This window comes from Heterocephalus glaber, unplaced genomic scaffold, assembly GCF_053883595.1.
Source record: "Heterocephalus glaber isolate CG9 unplaced genomic scaffold, H.glaber_assembly_v1.0 deba00001569, whole genome shotgun sequence".
Taxonomy (NCBI): domain Eukaryota; kingdom Metazoa; phylum Chordata; class Mammalia; order Rodentia; family Bathyergidae; genus Heterocephalus; species Heterocephalus glaber.
Genome location: NW_028258354.1, coordinates 1,100,098 through 1,123,585, shown reverse-complemented (window position 1 = coordinate 1,123,585; position 23,488 = coordinate 1,100,098). Strand labels below are relative to the sequence as shown.

The following is a 23,488-nucleotide window of genomic DNA, read 5'->3' as shown; positions in this document are numbered from 1 at the left end:
TCAGAGTGATAAGAGGAGACTACAGAAAGATCAACTGAGTTTGTTAGCTCACTAACAACCTTAGGTATGACTCTTTAGAAATATCTGGTTGATATGGTGACACAAAATCCTACTTCTTATAATTTCTTTCTCAAAGATGCAAATTTATTTTTTAAAGTAGATCCTATAGCAAAAATGAGTAAGAATTTTTTGTAAAATGCCTGGTAGTAAACATCTTTGGTTTTTTGGTCCATGAGGTCCCTGTTAAACTATTGGACACTGTCATGAAAAACTGCTATAGGCACTATGCAAAAGAATGATCATGGACACATTCCAATAAAATTTTATTTACACAAATGTGTGGTAGATGAATTTAATTCTCCCACCTAAGTTTACTAACTCTTGCTGTAGGATGTCGCTATTACTTTTAAGATATCTGTGTTTGTAGCATTCAAGTAGATGCCTGTGGTTTCAAGGTCTCTTCACTCTACATGGAACAAAATGCCAAGGTCACAGACTACTTGACCTCTGATATCTTAGCATTTAGATTTATGTCTGGTAATCCTGGACTACACTTGCCCTACATATGTGTTGTTGGTTCCCTAATCAAGCATACCTGGGACTGTCAAACACAGAGAAATCTTCAGTCCAGATCCCTCCTCTATATAACCTTGACCTGCAGGTGCAAACCATTTCAGCTGCCTTAATTTTTGCCAAGTTAGTTCAGAGAAGGCACCGTCATGCTGAGTTTAGTCTTGAGTCATAGTGTGGGTTGAGCTAGTGTGAATTATGACCTCATGAAGGCTTCTTGTCAAAACTTTCCTTATAGAATTGACTCAGTTTTAATGCTGTTTATGGGAGACAGCATTAACACATATCTCTAAATTTGACAAAGCTGGAAGAAGTCCTCTTATTGTTTTATTTTTCTGCTCATATATGTGCACGTGTGTGTGCATGCTATTGTCAAACAGCTATGTTCAATTTTTCTTTAGTTTATTGAAGTATATCTAAATATTGTGGCTTGCTTAAATCTTTTGTATGTTATATTTGTTTCTATATTATTGGCATTTATTTTCTCCTATTAGAATAGGTTTTAATTTTACTTTATTTGCCTATTTTGACCTTTTCATTTTGAAAGATGTCTTATTAATACCCTCATGCAAAATGAAACGTTCTTATATTTCAAGTGATTCATAAAGTTTGTATGTTTATTGCCATTATTATTAAGTGTAATTATTGTTTGTAGTCCTGCATATCAAACCCAGTCCTTCACCAATGAGCTACACTTCCAGCCTACATATGTTTAAATTAATAGAGTTTTATAAAACTATTTTCTCCAAATTTTCCCAAGGGTTAAAAGTGCCATTTTGTCAAATTATGCAATTTCTTTTTGAATAATGTTATAATAACCAAATTCAAAATGAAGGAAGATTCTTTTCTTTGAAATCCCTTCTTATGTTTATTTAATGATAAAAACAATTGGAATTAAAATGAAAGAGAAAAATAAATAATTTTACCAAAGTAGATTCACAATTCAAGTTTTAAAGGATCATGAGAAACTACCTGGGACTTCTAGAAAAATGTAAAGATACCTTTCATTTTCATTTATTGCTCAAATACAGCATCCTTTCACTTTTGTAAGACAAATGCAATTTTTTTGATTGTATCATTAAAAGCTTGTTTCACTTGCTTGTTCCTCAGGGTATAAATAAATGGATTTAATAAAGGGGCAACTGATGTAGTGAGCACAGACACCCCTTTATTGATGTTCACCTGTTCTTTGGCTGAAGGCTTTATGTAGATGAAAATGCAGCTGCCATATGTGATGGAAACAACAATCATGTGAGAAGAACAAGTGGAAAAAGCTTTCTTTCTTTGCTGAGCTGAAGGGAATCTGAGAATTGTCCTGATGATATATATGTAAGAAAGAATCACACCTATTAGTGTGATAATGAAAGTCAACACTGCACAGATAATAACAGTCTGCTCTAGAAACCATGTATCTGAGCATGAGATCTTAAACAGAGGAGATGCATCACAGCCGAAGTGATCAATGATGTTGGAGTCGCAGAATTCCAGCTGGAGGCCCATACCAAGAGGTGTGATGATGATAAACAGCCCAGAGATCCAGCAGCAGAGGACAAGGATGGTGCAGACTCTATTGCTCATGATGGTCATGTAATGAAGGGGTTTGCAGATGGCCACATAGCGGTCATAGGACATGGCAGCCAGGAGAAAAAATTCTGTGGCCCCAAAAAGCCCAATAAAAAATATCTGACTGGCGCAAGCGTTATAAGTAATGGTATTATCCCTAGTTGATATACTGTATAGGAATCTGGGAATACAGACTGTTGTGAATGAGATTTCTAAGAAGGAGAAATTTCGAAGAAAAAAATACATAGGTGTTTTAAGATGAGAATCCATCAAGGTCAGAATGATAATAGTCAGGTTACCAGTTATGCTCAGAATGTATGTGAGAAATAAAAAGACAAAAACCAGAACTTGCAGCTGTGGATCATCTGTAAGTCCCAACAAAATGAATGTTGTTATTGCTGTGTGATTTCTCATAACTACTTTTGATCTTTTAAGCAATCTGTGTGTAAAAGGTTAAAGTATCTAAACAGAAGAAAGGAAATGAAAAATAAAAAATGAAACATAAACTTTGACAGTAAGAAACTATAAAAGAAGAGTGAATAAGCCCCACCCATGTCAAGGACCAGAAACCAATAAAAATGAGACCAAAAAAAAAAAAAAGACAATGGGGAAAAAGATCAGTAAAATAAAAACCTTTTTTTTTTTTAGATCAATAACACTGCTAAACCTTTAGGCAGGCAGACCAATAATGTAAAATGAAACATACCAACAAGAGAAAGAAAATACACATATTAGCAAGATCAGGAGTTAGAGGAAATTACCACAAATCACCAATCAGGGGAATGGAAAAAAAATTCCAGTAAGTTATCTCATTTAGTTAGAATGGCTATTATCAAAAATCAAACAGGGCTGGGGATTTAGCTCAGTGGTTCCACGCCTGCTCCACAAGCGCAAGGACCCGAGTTCCATCCCCAGTACCAAACAAACAAACAAAAAGCTAATGAGGAGGTGGAGCAAAATGAGCTTATTTCCTTCCCTTCCCTCATCTTCTCTCTTTCTCTTCCTTTTTTATTAGTAGATGTTTGCAATATATTACAGTAATGTTTGTTTTGGGGAATTGGTACATGCCCATAACATACATTATTTTTAATACTTTTATCCTCCTTTATACATTCTTGGTAAGACTGTACAGCAATTATGGAGAAATTATGGAGAAATTATGGAGGTTCCTCAAAGTAACTATGAAGAGATCAATCATATGATCTAGTTATCTCACTTCTGGTTATATAGCAAAGGGAAATGAAAGCAGTCTATAGATATCTACCCTTTGACTTGTCTTTAATTTTTCAAGCTACTACTTGTCAAAACAAAAAAATGTGACTTTTTATTCATTAATGCACATTCACTCTTTTTGGCTAACTCATTAATGACATTATTTTTGCCTAATCCAAAAGTATCTGGATTTCTACCTGAAGTTTTTCTGCCTGATTAGTCATGTCTGGATAATGTTCAATTTTCTTTTGACTCTACATTTTAAAGCCACTTAATATACCATGAATGCACTAAATATTTTTATTTCCCTCTTCTATATACTTCATTTCTGATCACTTTGGTCTCAGACTCAGAAGGAAACACTTGTACTGTAACAATTTCATTTTTTTCTGTTTTGAATAATTTTAGTCCATTTTCTTGACTTCCTCTAGATTCAGTTCTAAGGTACAAATTTCTTTAAGATTGGCTAGGTACACCTTTATTGCAGTTTTAGAGCTATGATATCTATCTTATAGCTGTTTTGTATTGGTTACTAACTATTCTCTCACCCCAATTCAACTGTGATATTCTTAAGTTTAGGGCCTATCTTTACAAAAAATATCCTATTTTCTGGAATGTAACTTTCTTAGGGTATATGAAGGAACATGCTATACATATTTTCAGGAAAATATATTTTTACTAATATTTTCACTTTCTACTTGAGAAAATTCCTTACTCCAGTGGTCCACACAGAAGGTTCTAAACCCACACTGAATGTACTTGCTTTAACATAAGAAGTGGCGCCATGTTTTCCCTGATGCTTCAGTACAAGCTTTGAACAGTATGATATGATCACTCAGACTATGCATTTCATAAGCTCCACTGGTCACAAGTTTAAAGGACTTTTAAATCTCATATGAACATGTGACAAAACAAGTAGAAGGTAATAAAGTCCTTAAGTTGTGGATATGAGGTATTGACAACTTCTATGGTGTTGTGTTTACTTAGAAATTCTCATCATTGTATGGGTATAGCTTTTGCATATGCCTTGAATATGATGATCTAACTGCTAACATATTTTAGTGAATCATAAAACAAGATTGGAGACTTTTAAATTTGTATCTAATGTACCAATGAAAGAATTTAAGAAAAAAATTATCCAAAAGAAATGATATTCAAGAAATGAAAATAATTTCTCATGGCCTTGTGGACTATCCAAATTAAAATACACAAATATTATACACATATGTAGCTATTGACATCTATATCATCTTTATATCTTAATATGACAAAATATTTTAGTTTACCAAATTTCACAAAAATGGCTTGAGAAATATGAAAATACTTATGCTTTAGGCTTGTTTAGGCATTAGTTTTTATTTCATCCACATAGATCCTTAGTGCAATTTGCTACTAAACAATGATTTCTTAGTAGTAACATGAATACAATCTAGTCATGTTTTTATATTGAACTGGCAGCAGTGAAAATATGCAGAAAGCTTACCTCAAGTATCCCTAGATTTAACAATTGTCATGAATCCCATTCTCAGGTTTAATTTTAGAAGGAACTATTCATTAATAATCAGAATGGCTAACGAGAAGCAAAGACTAATAAACAGGTAGAGAGAACCAGAAATGCTGTTTGACTCTTGAAAATGTATCTGATCCATCAATCTTAGTACAGAATTGGTCTCTTAAGTGTTTTTCCACAGACACATTGCAAGAGTTTTATGTGGTCAAGTCAATACTGAGAGTAAAATTGTAATTTATATGTTGAAAAAAAACAAAAGAAAATTTAACTAATACACCTAGGAATTAGGAGAGTCTCCTTTGAGAATGGAAGATGAAATAATAACATCAGGGTTAAGAAGAATTGTCAACATAGTGAATTCTTGCCAAAAATAATGATCCAAATAATACTGATTTTTTTTGTCTATCTTATATATGTTTTGTTGTCACTGAACAATCAGAAATAGAAAATTTTCACCAATATTTATTGGTAATAAATTTTTATTGAATAAAATATTGCAAGTGGCTGTTTTGGGATAAACATATCTGATAAAGTTTTATCTATTCTAAGATACTACTTTTATGTCCTTTCATCCTTAGTTGTTACTGTCTTTGGTAGTCTTCTATGTTGTAAATCTTATATCACAATTTCTATTTAATATTAGTTATTATGGTATTGATATATAGAAAATCAGTTAATATACCATAAGATGCATCCTTTTATTGTTTTAAAATTTATTATCATTATTTGAACGTTTCTAGTAAACATGATTTTGTCATATATCTATTTATATTTTCTTTCAATAATTTTATTGTTTACTTTTTACAATTACATCTATATCTGGATTATGATATGACATAAGGTATGAAGATATGTAGGTTTGTACCAAGTGATTGGTCATTTCCAATGTGACTTAATACAAGCAACAATTGTGCTTTTGCTTCATCTTCAAATTTGCTTTTAGAATTTATCTTAATCTCTTCATTTGGAAAGGAAGAAAGGGAGCCATATTAAATCTATAATCCTTGCAAAATTTCTAAAAACCAGAAAGAAGATAACTTCCCCTGCCTCAGCTTCACTCCATATTTATATTATGTTTTTACTGGTAATATCTCCACTAGATTTAAAGAAAGAAAGGGTTCCTGGCATTTACTTTTGCATTATTAGATGCATAATATAATATCCATTTTAATCAATAGAGAAAAGAAAAAAAATATAGTATTGGCCATTGAAATTCGATTGTCTCTGGAGGAGGGTGATGTGGTCAAGAGAACATGGTGGGACAATAAATGGGAGCCTGTGGAAGGTTGTGATACAAGAAAAAAGTAAGTGAATAATTGTAATCCATGTTCTCAGTTGGAAAAGAAAGTGAATACATAGAAGACTGAGGTAACAAGAAGAAATATTAGATTGGCCTAGAATTAGAATGTCTAAATGTACCAAATAGTGCATGTAATAATTTCACATTTCCAACTCAATAATCTGTCAAGATAAGAAATAAAAGTTGTGGTGTACTGGAGTAGCTTTTCAGCAGCTGGGATAAAATACATGAAACCTATGAATTCAAGGAGAAGTGTATTTCAGATCACTGTTTTATATGTTTCAGTCAAGAGTCAGCAGTCTCCAAGGCAGAAATATTATGATAGAAGGGCATGATCTAGCAAAGTTATGCACTTCATGGGAACTGGGAAGCAGAGCAAGAGAGAAGAGTGCTAGCGAGATATACAACCTATAAAGGCAATCCTCCCGTGACCTACCTCCAACTGATTCCACCTCCTAGAACACATCCAGATGTGATTATCAGTGGATTAGCTCATTCATGAATACATTGCCCCCATGATCCTATCACCTCTGGAGAAGTCTCTTAATCCATCCAAGTTAACAATTCAGATTAACTGTCACAGGCCCCTACATACCCAATTTTCCATGTTATTATAAAGTCGTGAAATCCAAAGTGTGTTTGAGGGATATAATTATAACATTTTAAATATTCACAGATGATAGAATATTAAAATAAATGAAAGCATCTATATATATTTAGAAAAAGAGAAAGACTATCTGGTTGCTATGACTTGAATGTGCTCTGTCCAAAATTCAGGCATTGACACTTAATGATCATTGTGATAATAATAAGTGGGGTCTTTAAAAAGTGAGTAGGCCATGAGAATTTCTCTCTTGTGAATGGGTTTAAGGTTCTTAGGAAAGAAGTCTTATTCAGTGTTTGGCTTGTTTACCCTTCCACTTTTGCCATGTGAAGATGCAACAGTCCTCCTTTCTGAAAGATGTAGTTCAAGGCTGGCCTCTTGGAAGCAGAGAGCAGCCCTTACTGGACAAACAACTTGCTGGCATATAGATTTTGGATTTCTTACCCTACAGAACTATGAGGAAATAAATGTATTGCAAAAAATAACTCTCTTCACATACTTTGTTAGTACAGCACAAATAAACTGACAAAATATTTTATTTGAATGCAACAGAAATAAAGTCGTTTCATGTGATTCGTATGTTTTGCAACACTTGACTCTGACTCTTTTTGAAATATACTCTTTTTTTAATTCATTAAGTTTATTGGTACATTTTAGGTATACAGTATGATGACATTCATCATTCACACATCCCATGTAACAGTAATACTTATATGTTGTTCTTCTCTCACTCGGCACCCATTTCCCCTAAAAATCTTGCTAATTGTTCACTGGCCTCTTGTAATTTCTCTCCTCACCTTCCCACTCAAGTCTGATTCCCTTCAAAGGTGAAGAAATATAGAATCTGAGTAGAAAACTCTGTGGTGATATACTTGAATTGTCACATAACATGTTATTTTTATCAATATAGTGGTTAAATCTGAAAATAAAATAAATATTATATCTTTGATGGCCAATCCTACTTTATCATATGTTGTGAGTTCACTATCAATGATCTTACATACTAAAAAATTAGGAAAATACAAAAAAGAAGGGTGTTTTAAACCAGATTATTGTTAATGAGAATGATGAGGTATGGTTAAGTTTCAGAAATATTTTGAAGAAGGACTTTACAATATTTGTGAATGAGCTACATTTTGAATGCAAAATAGTTAAGCATATCATTGAGCTGTTTGACCCTAGTGTCTGTGAGAATAGAATTACTAGTCCACAAAAATTCTTTTCAAGTAATTTTTTTGGAACTGTTGGGTTTGATGAAGCACACAATCATGTACAGATCTGGAATTCAGTAGAACTATATCAGCTAGAAATAAAGATTTGGGAGTTATCAGCCTGTAAATGGAACCTTAAGACATGAGATAAAATAAAAAATACCCATGGGCATAGTATGGAAAGAAAAGAGTTTATATCCAAAACTCTAAACCAACACACAGAATCAGAATAATAGAGAGGAATGAGAAATAAGTAGGAAAAGAGCACAGGATGGTGGGAAGGAGTAATCCCAGTGAGTATGGTGTCACAGAATCCAAGTGTAATAAAGGTTTCAGGCAGGAGTGCTACAAATGTTCTCTTACCTGTAGCAAGAAAAAAAAAATAAGAAAGGAATGAAGTGAGGGAAGGAGGTAGGAAAAGGAGAGGGAGAGAAACAGGGAAGAAATATTCTATTGGGAGGAGACAAAATCATATTAAGCTTCAAACACTTTTTGGACGTAAAATCTCAAATACGGTGTCCAGCAGTCAATTGCAGATAAGAAAGAAGTAGAAAGCCACGCTCAAGAAATACAAAACAAACCAACAGTGTCTTCCAAAGCTGCAATTACCTGGTACCTTACTTCTACAGACTACGTGCTATGTTAAAGCACAAAAGATAAAATATGTTTTTTGGATATTTTCCTGTCTGTGTTCTCTTTCCTAAAGTACATTATAGAAGGATTCACATAGATTCTAGGGATGTGACAGCTAATGTGGACTGTCAGTTTGACCTGCTTGAGAGCTTCACAGGGGATTAGTAAAATACACCTCAGGTTCTGTCTGGATGAGTGATGGAGGCTGATCATGGGTACTGTACCTAGTCCCTGGCCCTTTCATCTCTGGAACTGAGCCCCTGCTCTGCTTCCTGTCCATTATGAATCAAGCAGCTCTTCTAAACCACACCCTTCTACACTGATGTTTCTGTGCTGGAGCCAGCTGATCATAAACTGAATGTTTTGAAATACTGAGTAAAATAGAGCAATTTCTCCACATTGTATGTATTATGTATTTTGTCCCAGCAATGGGAAAGCTGACTAATACAAGGGGTCAAACCTGTTTTTCTTTCTTAACTTTCCTTTCAGATTTTCCCCCCCACATTATGAAAGACATGCATTCTTTTCACCCACTCTCAGGGTGTCTATTTTACTATAGCTTATGGGGCAGAAAACTTTTGATACCAGAGGGACTGGTCAGAATACTGATGTCAGTGAAGGCTCCTTTACTCAAGGTATCATTACCAGCCCTGGTTCTTTATAAAGCTACATTTCCAATGCAGTACTTTAAATTGTAAATATTTTTATCCTAAAAAGAAGTCCAGGTCTGTAAACATATAAGACATATTTGTAAACAAGCAGCATCTATTTTATTTATTTTTTAAATAGGAGTATAAAGGTACTGATAAGGATGGTATGTCCTTATTGGTGAGAACCAATAAAATATTAAACATATTAATAAAATATTTCCAGTATTGTAAAATCTCTATTAAAAATACTCATACTTAAAGCAAATGGTGATTTCTTTGGAATAATAGCCAACTCTTTTCAGTATTTAGGTGTAGGCATAATGATATTTATTTATTTATTTATTTTCCAATTAAGTTTATTGGTACATTCTAGGTATAAAATACAGTTACATTCATCACTGGGATCTTGTACCATTACTTGAGTATCTTGGTTCTTATTTTTTTTCCCCATTCCCCTGCCCTCCCTTCACCCCCTCCACCCTTCCCTATTTGCAAAGACAGTGTTTCCAATTTTTTCCTTTTCTTATATTTTTTCTTTTCCCTTTTTTCCCTTCCCCTACTCCTCCCACTTCCCCTGCTCCTTTAGACCTTTTCTTCCTGTTACACAATATCAATTATACATTTTTAAAATTACAATATCAAGATCTAGGAGACATTACCACAAATTTTACAGAACTTAAAAGGATATAGAAAGCATATTACAAAAATCTTTTTTGAAATAAATTTGACAACTTCTAAGAAGTACCATGGAAGACAAATTAATGAAGCTAACTCTGGAGGAAATATAAAATTTGAATAGCACCTATTAAAGAAAGCATATTCCTAGCTTGAAAACCTAGCTATATGACCACAGCAGTCTCATATACATTTTAACTGATAAATTATATCAAACAATTAAAGCAGAAAAAAGAAGAAACACTTCTCCCTTAATTTTAGGAACTCAACATTGTGCTAATCCTAAAACTGGATAAAGATAATAGAAGAAAAAAGTATGAACATAGATAGAAATTTGTTTAACAAAACAAACTATTAGAAGTCAAATCTGGCAGGATGTAGAAAATGGTTTTGTTATACGGATGGCAGTGTTGGTTCAGCATTGGAAGATCCACCTCTAAAAGTCATCCTTTTAACAGAGGAAAGGAAAAAGCCATATGATCTTGTCACTAGTTGGAGAAAAAGTACTGGACTAAATTTTACAGCTGTTCAGGGTAAAAGCTATCAGGAGACTAGAAGTAGAACAGAACCTTCTCAACAGATTAAAGACATGTACTGCATACTTCCAGTGAGAATGCCTTATATGAATGGAGAAGATATAATGCTTTCTCCTTAAGGTGGGGAAAAAGGCAGATATGCATACTCCTTATCTGTTCATTAAACTTTGAAACCTAGGCCCCACCAAAATAGTCCGGCAATAAAAGGACACAATTAGGATAGGATTGGCAAGGTAGAAGCAAAATCTTTATATGTAGATGAAATGATCATCTACAGAGAAAATACTAAGAAATCTCTAGGAGCCCCTAGAACTTGTGTTTGAATTTGGCAGGATTAGAAAGCACAAGGCATATATAAAAATTCAGGTCTATGTATACGTGCTATAAATGAAGAATTGGATATTGAAATTTAAAAGTTATGTAGGAGTACAAAGGACCTAGAAAAGTTTAAAAAAACACAAAAAACCAAAAACAAAAATAGTGTTGGAAGATGTTTAGTACCTAATTTTAAGACTTCTAAAGCTACAGTAATTAAGGCAGTGTTGGTATAAGGAAAGACATATAGATCATTGGAATAAAACAAAGAATCTAGAAATAGAACTACACATATATGGTCCACTGAGTTTTGAAAGATTATTTAACATTAGCATTTTATAGAATATAAACTCAATTCAAGAACCAAGGAAGAGATAGTGTTTTCAGCAAACAGCACTAGAATCCCTGGTATCCACATATAAAAAATTAACCTCAACCCTTTATTTCCATACATGAAAATAACCTGAAGGGATCTATGAACCTAAATAAGAAAGCCTAAAAGTATAAAACTTTAAGAAGAAATTATAAGGGAAAATGTTTATGAATTCAGGGTAGGCAAGAACTCCCTAGGATACAAAAGACATGATGTATAAAAGAAAAAAATTGATAAATGAGATTCCATCAAAATTTAGCACTTTAAATGACATCATTAAAATGAAAAGTAGTCCTTAAACAGGCCATATTTACAATGCATATAACCTATGACCAGAATATATAAAGAATTCTTGGAGCTCATTAATAGACAACCCAATTAAAAAGTAGACATAAGAAGATGATAAATAGCCAGTATAGCACAAGGAAAGGTGTGCAACTCTAGAATCAGAAAAATACTGATCAGTACAATAACAAGATTGAATTATACCCTCATTAGGGAGATGAAGTTAAAAGTTTTAAAAGCCTTGTCATGACTTTTTCTTTTTGTTGGATTCTCCCCCCTTGCTTTTAATTTGTCACACCCAATGGATTCATTCTGCTGGGTTTCCTGGGGTTGTGATCCTCATTGTCTTTTCCTAGGGTATTGGCTAAAATTTTTTGGTGTGCCAGTTTGATATTCTTGAAGTTCCTGAGGTGCTCTTTATCATGAAAGTATCTTATTTCTCCATCAATTTTGAAAGATAGTTTTGCAGGGTACATCAATCTGGGTTGGAGGCTGTTTTCATTTAGGGCTTGAAATACATCACTCCAAGCTCTTCTTGCCTTGAGGGTTTGCATTGAGAAGTCTGCTGTGATTCTGATGGGCTTCCCTTTGAATGTGATTTGCTTCTTTTCTCTCACTGCTTGTAGAATTTTGTTCTTCTGTTGGATTTCTGGAATCCTAACTATTATATGCCTATGTGTAGATTTTTTTGATCAAGGCTAGCTGGAGTCCTATATGCCTCACTTATCTGTATGTCAAGTTCTTTCCCCCTCCTTGGGAAGTTTTCTGCCATCACTTCTGTGAACAGTTTTTTTATGTCATCTGCACTCTCTCCTCTTTCTTCATTGACTCCAATCAGTCTTATGTTATTCTTCTTTGCATCATCTAGCAGCTGCTGGATTGATTTCTCGAGTTCCTTTACAATTTTAAAGCAATTTTTCTTTTCCTGGTCACTAATTGCAATCTTTTCTTCTATATCTGAAATTCTATCCTCACATTGGTTCATTCTGCTGTGCAGACTTTTGATGGAGTTTTTAATCTCCTGGAAATTTGTTTGCATTTGTTTTATGGATTCCATTTGTTTCCTATGTTGGGATTCCATCATGTTCCTCAGATCCTTTATTTTTTTTTATCTGTGTCCTCTCTAGATTTGTTAATCATGTCTTGCACCATGAGCACAATCTTTGCTGTTATCTGAGTAATTATTTCTGATTTCATTTTTTCCCAGATCCTCTTTTGTTGCCAGTTCAGAGAGTCTAGGTAGTTGATTATCATATTGTTCCATCTTGTTTCCCTTTGGGGTTGCTCTAGGTGATCCAAAAGTCTGTTTTTGAGGCTTGTTTATGTGTCTTCTCATTTCCACCGGGCGGGGTGGCAGGGTGCTTCTGGTGGCCGCACTGCTGACTTTCTCTGCCCTAAGAGCTTGGGATGGCGGCGGGGGAGATTCCTTCTGGGTGCTGGGACTCGGCATAATGATTTTTAAATAAAGTGTTTGTTTATTGGACACATATTGAACTATTTCAAAACACTATTGGTTAAATATTATTATTTGAAAAAATTATATTTCATATTTAAATTTTCTCAATTGTGCCAATAATGAAGTTTAGGGTTATTTTTCTTGGTTGTCATAATTAATCTATATTACATTTAACAATTCATTTCTGATAGAAAACAGATTTTTTATTTTTCTTTCATACAGCTGATAATTTTGAAGGGTACAGTCATAATTTTTTAAGAGTTTATGATAGGGGCCGGGGATTTAGCTCAGTGGTTCTTCTGCCTGCCTTGCAAGTTGAAGGATCCGCATTTGATCCCCAGTGCAAAAAAAAAAAAAAAGAGTTTATGATAGCCATTTTTGCTTATTTTCTCATGATTGTATTCAGATTAATTACATCTTTCAATAATATTACAGAGTAATTGGCAATGGTAATATCGATCACTTATTTGAATAGATTGATTAGATTCCATTGTGGTTAAAAAAAAATTTCAATTATAATGATAGTTTGAGACTCAATTTGACAATATGTCACTTAATAATTTTAGCATTCATTCATAACATTATGTTTTAAAAGTGGACATTTTAAAGTCTTTGACTCATTATTCTTGAATAATTTGGCATTCAAATTTTACAAAGTTTCCATGATTCTCTGTATATTCATATTCACATCAATATCTATACTCATATCCTTATTTATAATTATGTTGCAGATTTGTTTATATTTATTGTGATAACTATAGTGCTGGATTTACTATGATTTGACTAATAATTTTATCAAATTTACAAAGTATGAAAGGAATAAGTGTTTTGCAAAAACTATACTTCTGATCTTGAATTTTGATTTTTTTCTGGGGTAGTGCTGTATTGTCAAATACTCTAATCTAGTTATGGAATTATGAGGTAAGTATCCATACACAGTACTCCTTAGAATATGGTGTTGATAGGCTACGATGTTCAATAGGTTAGTACAAAAAATCAGTTTTGACTTAATGTATTTTCAACTTATGATGTCTTGTCAGGACATAACCCCAGTATAATTCAAGGACATCTATAAGTTTTGACAATATTTTTCTCTTTGGTAGTCATTACTTTGAAATTTTAGCCTTCAAACAGGTTTCCATGTTATTTTGAAATTTCCTCACTGTTTTTTTGAGGATGCTATTAGCATAGAATTGCTTCACAAAATCTTTAGAAAAACAAAGCTAAGAAAAAACCACATTAAGAAACACACTTTTGTCTCTAATTTCACTTCAACACCAAAAAATTATTTTCTCATTCATATTTGATTCCCTTTTTTTCCTGTAAAGTGAAATTGTTATTTCTCCACATCAATATACTTTCTTATTTGAACAGTGCTAAAATTAACATAAAATAAACAGAATAATTCTTCCAGGATCACCAATAATAATGGACCAGCTAAATGAAATTAAAGAATTATTTGTTTTCCATTGTATCCCACATAGAGTAAAAGCTCTGAGGATAACATACAAAAAGTTACACATTAAATTATTTTTACATGAGTTGGTAATGGGTGGGGTCTTGCTGATTTCTGAGATGCTCTCAAGTTATCTTTCTTCTTGCTCCTGTACAATGTATTTGGTTTCTTTTTGATGTTGCTATTCTTCTTAGCAGCTACATGCCATTTGCTGCCAACTTTACATGTGGTTCTTTTTGAGCCAAAGTTTAATTTTTTTCAAATTAATCTGGTCTACCTTTGTCCCTGATTTTTTACTATAAATCTTGTTGGCTAGTAGTCTCCATGCCATAACTGGAATGTGCTGCCTGCCTTAAAATTGTCTTTGAGAGATCAATCTATCTACTCCCATTAATCTCAGTCTCCTCCAAAGTCTCAGGATACAGACAAAATGTCATTTTTGACAAACGCTATTTTATCAAAGTGTAACACATATGTCCTGTAGTACAATTTTTAATGGAACCCTCATTCTCAACTGATAACTTTTGATAAGAGCTAGGGTCTTGGTGTGGCTACCCAGTGCAGCCAGGTGGTTGAGTGGCGGCTGCGGCTGCGCATGCAGAGCCTGAGGACTGCACGCCCACCATGGTCCCCCAGGATGGGCCTGGCTACCCAGCGGCACAGTCCGACTGGGCTCCTACAGCGAGTGCAGCACCACTCGCCCATGCCTGGCTCTGAAGATGACCTGGGTGCGGGAGCACCCCTGCACAGCCCTGAGTGGAGCGAGGAGTACTTCCGTGTGGACAGAAAGAAACTTGAAGCTGTATTACAAGCTGCAGATCAAGGGAAAGGCAGAAGTGGGGAAGACTTTTTTCAAAAGATCATGGAGGAAACAAATACACAGATTGCCTGGCCATCTAAACTAAATATTGGAGCCAAATCCAAGAAAGATCCCCATATTAAGGTTTCTTGAAGGAAATAAGATGTTAAGGAAGCCAAGGAAATGATCATGTCTGTCTTAGACACAAAAAGCAATCAAGTCACATTGAAGATGGACGTTTCACACACAGAGCACTCACATGTAATTGGCAAAAGTGGCAACGATATTAAAAAAGTGATGGAAGAAATAGGATGCCACATCCACTTTCCAGACTCCAACAGAAATAACCAACCATAAAAAAGCAACCAGGTATCTATAGCAGGACAACTGGCAGGAATAGAATCTGCCCGTGTTAGGATTCGGGAGCTGCTTCCTTTGGTGCTGATGTTTGAGTTACCAATTGCTGGAATTCTTCAACCAGTTTCCAATCCTAGTTCCCCCTCTATTCAGCACATATCCCAAACATACAACATTTCAGTGTCATTTCAACAGCATTCCCAAATGTATGGTGCTACAGTAATTGTATGGGGGTCTCAGAATAACACTAGTGCTGTGAAGGAAGGATTGGCCATGCTGTTAGAACATCTTGCTGGCAGCTTAGCATCAGCTATTCCTGTGAGCACCCAGCTGGACATAGCAACTCAGCATCATCTTTTTATGATGGGTTGAAATGGGAACAACATCAAGCATATCATGCAGAGAACAGGTGCTCAGATCCACTTTCCCGATCCCAGTAACGCACAGAAGAAATCCACCGTCTTCCTCCAGGGCACCATTGAGTCTGTCTATCTTGCAAGGCAATATCTCATGGGTTGTCTTCCTCTTGTGCTGATGTTTGATATGAAGGAAGAAATTGAAGTAGATCTACAATTCATTGCTCAGTTGATGGAACAGCTGGATGTCTTCATCAGTATTAAACGAAAGCCAAAATAGCCAAGTAAGTCTGTGATTGTGAAAAGTGTTGAGCGAAATGCCTTAAATATGTATGAAACAAGAAAATGTCTACTCGAACTTGAAAGCAGTGGGGTTACCGTAGCAACCAGTCCAACCCCAGCATCATGCCCTGCTGGCCTGGCACATTGCAACCTGGATATCTTAGCTTCTGCAGGCCTCGGACTCACTGGACTCACTAGGTCTCTTGGGGCCCACCACCTTATCGCTGAACCCGTCAACAACCCCAAACTCACTCTTGAATGCTCTGAATAGCTCAGTCAATGCTTTGCAAAGTCCAAGTTCTGGCACCCCTAGCCCCCCTTTATGGGCACCACCACTTGCTAATACTTCAAGTGCCACAGGTTTTTCTGCTATTCCACACCTTATGATTCCATCTACTGCCCAAGACACATTAATCAATATTTTGTTATCTGGAGTGCACACCTATGGGCACACAGCACCATCTCCCCATCATGGCTTGACTCCTGTTTATGTCCATGTCAACGGTATAAAGACAGAAGGCAAAAAAATCTCTGCTTCTTTAAATGAACACTCACAGTCTCCAAATATAAAATATGGTGCAATATCCACTACATCACTTGGAGAAAAGTGTTAAGTGCAAATCATGGTGATCCATCCATCCAGACAACTGGGACAGAACAGGCTTCTAAATCAAGCCCTGCAGAAGGTTGTAATGATGCTTTTGTTGAAGTAGGCATGCCTCGAAGTCCTTCTCATTCTGGAAATGCTGGTGATGTGAAACAGATGATGATGGGTCCTTCCAAAGTCTCCTGTGCCAAGAGACAGACAGTAGAACTATTGCAAGACACAAAAACTCTTGCTTACACAGCACTGACAGGTTGCTCTCAGACCCTGAACTGAGTGCTGTAGAAAGCCCTTTGGATGACAGTGCAAATGCGCTGCAGAGAGGGCTGCAACTGCCCAGCAAAACTCTGAAAGGGCCCGCCTTGGCTCACGACTATCATATGTCAACATGCAAGATTTGACTATGAACAAAAGAAGCTATTAGTAACCAAAGCTATGCTAAAGAAACCAATGGTGTTGGAGGTCAGAACACCTATCTGGAGTGGCCTGGGGTTTTCTAAGTCTATGCCAGCTGAAATTATCAAGGAGCTGGGAAGGGCCAATCATGTATCCTATAAACCCACCATGACAACTACTTATGAGGGCTCATCAGAGTTCCTTTCACGGTCTAACAGTCATGAGCATTTGGGAAGTGGAAGTAAATCTGACAACTGGAGAGACCGAAATGGAATAGGAACTGCAAGTGCCAGTGAATTTGCAGCTTCTATTGGCAGTCCCAAGTATAAACAAAACAAATCAATGGAACACTATCTCAGTAGCAGCAATTACATGGACTGCATTTCCTTGCTAACATGAAGCAATGGCTGTAACTTGAACAGCTCTTTCAAAGGCTCTGATCTTCCTGAACTCTTCAGCAAACTTGGCCTGGGCAAATACACAGATGTCTTCCAGCAAAAAGAGATTGATCTTCAGACATTCCTCACTCTCACAGATCAGGATCTGAAAGAGCTGGAAATTACTACTTTTGGTGCCAGAAGGAAAATGCTGCTTACAGTCTCAGTTTGTGACTCTGTTCAGATCCGCAACAAGATCCTGAGAGCTGCCAGGATTGTGTGAACCTTGGGATTTCAAAGAACTTCTAAATAAAACCGAAGAAAGCTTTTTGAACCACCAAATGCACACATCTCTTTCCTGGAAGGTGGAGCAAGTGAGAGGCTGCCCTGTCAGTATCACTCAGACACTGCTAGTGTCAGTGGGCACTTGTAGCGATACCCTCTAGCCACACGCCCGCCCCTGATTGTAAAGCTAGACATGGGTGATCTGTGAGCAGTCTTCACTACACATCGTTCTCACCGCTCTGGGCGTCTGGTACCAGGACCAAAGCATCTACTCGCACCTGTACTTTGTGGCAGAAAGGAAGACAACAGAGAAGATGTTTTTTATGTTACCATACAAACACCAAATATGGATGAGTGGATTACTTTTTAAAAATGGCATTGGGACAGAATTTACAATATGAAAATAGAGCTTTATTTTTTTTAACCTATATAACATATGCACTGATTTTTTTTTTGTGTGTGTACTTAAAATGAAGGATAAATTGACATCTGGGATGCCAGAAAACTTAGAAGTTATTTTGTTTGTTTTGGTACTTGGGAACTTAAAAAAATAATCAAAGTGGAATTTCTGGTACTGCTTTAAAAGAATTATTGAGACCTTTCAGCACTTTACATATTCTGATTTCTTGTCCTGTGGAATTTTTCTCTTTTTCTTTCTCTTGATTTCATATTGGTACAGATCAGATTTAGTCATTTTTCTGACTGCATCAAATTTTTATTTGAAATGTTACTAGATATTAGTTTCTCTGCAGATTATTCTGTGACTTTGGGAAATGTGAGTCCACTTGGTTACGGACCAATTCTGTTCATGTATGTCAGCATCCCAGAAACACTTAGCAATGAACCTAGCTCATTGTAACAGGTGCAAAGACAGACCAAGTGGAGTTTTCAATATTAACCCCTTGCAGTCATCATATTTAGCTGCTGCTTGTATTGCTAAAATGATTTTAATGGTTGTTTGAAGGCAAAGGGCTGTTTTAATTTAGTATACTGTCACTAAAGGACATTTATTTATATCAAACTTTTATTTTTAGACATTATAAGCATACAAGGCATAATTGATGAAATTGATATTTGCTAGAGATTTATGGTACAGAATGGATGACATTCAATAACTGGAGCCCTAGATTGTCACTTTATTTAAAAAGACGAATAACCATCTGACAAGACAGCACTGTTGCCATTATGAAAAGAAAAAGATTACATCCTCATGATGTACACATTAACTGTGCTCCATATGGTCACAGGACTTTCCTAAAATTGTCTGCTTCAAGTAGGCTTGAGAATGGAAAGGCTTTTATTTTTTATTTTTTTCAGTACCGGGGATCAAACTCGGGTTCTTGCGCTTGCGCAGCAGGTGGCAAAACCACTGAGCTAAATCCTTGGCCCCTGGAAAGGCTTTTATTTAAGTCTCCAGGATGACAATTTATAATGATAGTTAAATTCTGAAGGAAAAAAAGGGACTGTTTTCTAAGTCTAGATTTATTATTACAATCTTATACTGTGAAAGTCCAAGAAATCGGGCAACATTGTTTCTTGGGTCTTTTCAGATGTCTTGTTGTGGATTTATGAAGATTTTCAATTCATGAAGAAAATCACTAAAGTGCCTTTCTTTATTCAAAGCAATATTATTTCCAAAACTTTCCCATAGGAAATGTTGTAAATTACCTGTAATGACTTATTTATGTTCAATATTCAAGTCTTTCTATGTGGATATAAACCACTGTCACGTGCTCTTAGTAGAAGGTATTATATAAACGTATACAACCTTTGGGAAATTATACAAATGTGGAATAAGAAATATTTGCCCAAACCTTTTTCCATGACTGACTCTTTCAATTAAAATGAGAACAAGAATTGAAAATATATTTTGCACATAGAAAAAAATGTTCACTTTTTAAAATGAACCTTGGTGACCTTGAAGGCATAGACAACGCATCTGTTATAAAATGCAGAATTAAACGCAATCTTATCTGCTTAAAGATACAGAACCAAGTCCGTCCATTTGCATGTGGAGTGCCATCTTCCCATGCACATGATGGAGGGCCATGTGATGCTCCCCGAGTTCTCTCACTATGTGAATGTGTTATGCTAAGCATTCAAGCACAGGAAACAGTTCCAACTTTGTTTTCTGTTCGACAGCTCAATTCTTGAAATTTGATTATTTCTTTTATAAGACCTTCCTCAAATAAAAAAATAATCATTTGGAGCTCTTCTCTTACCTTTCTACTGTGTATTTGCAAATTAGAGAACAACAGAATGAATATGCAGTATCAAGTTGATACAGGTTTTATTAACAATGTGTTATTATGCCAAAGAGAAAACAGTTGCACTTAAAATAGATAAAATAGGGTGGCTAAAAATAAATAAAAACAATGGAAGTTATTTTTCTCACTTGATGGAATAAAGAGAATATGACACTACAGTATACAGAGTTGTCAGTGTTATATGATGCACAGAATGTTGGATTATTTGAATATATGTTAGCTTTTAATCAATCTGCGCCTTAATAGTGACTGGTTATCTGTAAATATAGAACATATACAGATTGTATTTTTCTGTGAGTTTTGGTCCTTTTAGGGATTTTTCAAAAAAATGAAAGATGGAGTTAACATTGAAAACGGGAATTTTTCTAATCAGTTGTTACATGAGAAATAAATTTATATAACCCCTTTGTATTGTTCTTGCTAGATTAAATGTCTTTTTAAAAATCTGTAGAAAAATATTACTGGTTTTCTTTCTTCTCTACAGCAATAAGGAAAACGAAGAAAACCTTAATTTCTTGGAAATACATTTTTATGAGGGAAAATACTGGGAGTTTTATTTGATAGAACAAAAAGTTTCATAAAAGTGAGATCTTTATGAAACATTAAATGTCATTGAGAAAGCTTATCTGAAATAATTGTATAGAGGAAAAAAGTGATGTTAGAAGCCCTAGTTAAGCAGGTGTACAAATTTTCTTTGATCAAAACTTCTGCTTCTTTGAAAGAAATGTAATCTTTTTGATAGAGTGACTGAAAGCTTGTTTCACTTGCTTATTCCTTAAGGTGTATATGAAGGGATTTAACAAGGGTGCAACAGAAGTTGTGAGAACTGAAACTCCTTTATTTATGGCCACCTCTTCCTTTGGTGATGGCTTCATATAGATGAAGATGCAACTGCCATAGGTCATGGAAACCACAATCATGTGGGAGGAGCAGGTGGAAAAGGCCTTTTTCCTTTGCTGTGCCGAAGGGAATCTCACTATTGTCCTGATGATGTGTATGTATGACAGAATCACACAGAATAATGTAATAATTAGTGCAAATACTGCAACAAGGATAATCATCTGTTCAATTACCCATGTATCTGAGCATGAGATCTTTAGAAGGGGACTTGCGTCACAGCTAAAATGATCAATAACATTGGAGTCACAGAATTCAAGCTGGAGGCCCAAACTAAGGGGTGGGACTATAATCATCAAGCCACATACCCAACAAGAGCAAACTAATAAGGTACATACTCTGTTGTTCATGATGGTCATGTAGTGAAGAGGTTTACAGATGGCCACATAGCGATCATAGGACATGGCAGCCAAGAGGAAAAATTCTGTTGCTCCAAAGAGAATAACAAAGAATATTTGACATGCACAAGCATTGTATGTGATGGTATTATCCCCAGTTGATAAACTGTACAGGAATCTAGGAATACAGACAGTGGTAAATGAAACTTCTAAGAAGGAAAAATTTCTCAGAAAAAAGTACATAGGAATTTTAAGTTGAGGATCCATCACTGTGAGGATGATGATAGTCAGATTTCCAATTATACTCAACACATAGGTGAGAAACAGAAAGATAAAAAGCAGAACTTGTAGTTGTGGGTCATCAGTCAGTCCCAGCAAGATGAAAGTTTTTATTGCTGTGTGGTTTCTCATCATTGACCTTTGATCTTTAAAGAATCCTCTTGTAAAAATCAAGATTTTTATGAAGAGATAGATATTCAAATTCTGAAGGAAAAAAAGCTGTTCAAATAAAGTCAAAGTCAATTTGCATTTATTTTTCCCTTTTACATCAGGATCAATATTACCATTACTCAATGGCCTTCCTGAATTTTACATGGATGAGAAGTGAAGAATTCTTTAAGGCTTCCTGTTACTGTAAAACAATCCAATTTTTTAAATAATTTTTTTGGCCTCTAAAGTTACAAATGTAGTTGGTTATTATGTATTACATGGATTGAATTTACAAATGGATTATAGAATGATGTTGTCATTTCATAGGTCATTATATGTTCTTTTCCAAGACAAACTTTGTATGTAACACACAGCCAGGTAATTAAGAACATGAATTCTCTCCATTATTTCTATCTGATTATTGTTTTTAAAGTTAGATGTATTTTTGTTGGAAAACAAAAAACAGTGACAACAATAATATTCTTTGTTTGGAAAAATATAATATTTATGTATAGTTTGATGCACAATTATTTTTAAGTGTGAGAAAATATAAAGGTCAAGATATTTGCAAAAGGAAGAGTTTCATTCCCTGTCATTTATGTTTATTCATTTTATTTTGACCAATTTGCACTCAAAGCCCCAGAAGCTAATCTATATTTAATATTACTCAATCAGTTTTCTAGGTTGTCTTACATGTACTTTTAAAATTATTTCTGATGAGTTATACCAAATAGTGAGAATAGTGAGTTTCATTTGGCATATTTGTACATGCACATAGTACCTTGATCATTTTCACCATGTTATAACCTTTTCCTTTCTCTGTCCCCTTCCACTTATCCTGATCTCCATTCTCTAATAGTCACCCTTCTACATTTTTATTCTTTCTAATTATTTTTTAGATTCTACAAGATTTTCCTTTCAGTGTTAGATTTTTATTTTTTAATGTTTCTCTTCCTGTCTTCTTTATTATCTATTTATATGTGAGGTATTAGTGTCCTCCAACACTTGTTCACACGTGTTCTTGTTCTCACACACTTGAGAAGACATGTTCTTGTTTTCTTGTTATTCTCTTTAGTCCATATTCTCTGGGAGTGTTTACACTTAGTCCAATTATTTTTAATTAATAAGATGTGCCCCAAAGACCGTATCTACTTTCTATAACCATATATTGATAACCATAGAGGTCATTTCTTGGTACCTGCAGAGTTTATTGAGGGCCTTGGAAAGATGCAAAAATCTGGGATAGTCCATGGATTGCAAGTTAAATGTTCCATGCATACCTCACTTACCATATGCTCTAGATGAAGACGTTCTCTGCCTCCAATGTTTACCTTTTTCTGGTGCCACTTCTTGGTATAAATTAATCTTTTTTGTATGATCTACGAGGCTCTTTATGGCAAGTACTTTCTTTGATTTTTCTATTTCAGCACATGCCCTATTCTCTCCTTTCTTCTTGAGTGCCTTGAATTTCACTACTGTTGACCACTTGCAGTTCTTCGTATTTCTACTTTCTCTTTCTTCTGTACAAGCTAATCTTTTAATTAATTAATGCCTGTTAGTACTTTACAATTCCAGTTAGCTGTCAGCTCTTCAACAAAGTCTTCATTTGACCACCTAGAAAGTGTGAAATGATTCTATTGTCATCTCTCAAATATCTGTTGCTTACCTTGCCTTGGAATATATCACATTGTATTATGCTATGCATTGTAATCTTATTCTTCTATATGTTTTTATAAACTGTCCTATGTAGAG

The 23,488-nt window shown here is 34.9% G+C and overlaps 2 protein-coding genes and 1 pseudogene across 2 annotated transcripts; 1 reads left to right on the top strand and 2 right to left on the bottom strand.

Moving 5' to 3' along the window:
* Nucleotides 1-1,608: 1,608 nt before the first annotated feature.
* Nucleotides 1,609-8,143, bottom strand: LOC101705237 (olfactory receptor 6C2-like). The gene is made up of 3 exons (XM_004861387.2): nt 8,134-8,143; nt 7,352-7,363; nt 1,609-2,549 (listed from the first exon to the last, which is right to left on the bottom strand). The coding sequence occupies exons 1-3, from the start codon at nt 8,141-8,143 to the stop codon at nt 1,609-1,611; spliced, it is 963 nt and encodes a 320-aa protein (XP_004861444.2).
* A 6,801-nt stretch (nt 8,144-14,944) lies between these two features.
* Nucleotides 14,945-17,816, top strand: LOC101697202 (protein bicaudal C homolog 1 pseudogene; annotated as a pseudogene).
* A 2,954-nt stretch (nt 17,817-20,770) lies between these two features.
* On the bottom strand, nt 20,771-21,718 carry LOC101697566 (olfactory receptor 6C2). Its single transcript, XM_004861407.4, has one exon. The coding sequence runs from the start codon at nt 21,716-21,718 to the stop codon at nt 20,771-20,773; it is 948 nt and encodes a 315-aa protein (XP_004861464.3).
* Between the last annotated feature and the right edge of the window lie 1,770 nt (nt 21,719-23,488).

Excerpts from the sequence above, each read along its gene's own strand:
- LOC101697566 (XM_004861407.4), bottom strand. The coding sequence starts at position 21,718 with ATGAGAAACCACACAGCAATAAAAACTTTCATCTTGCTGGGACTGACT.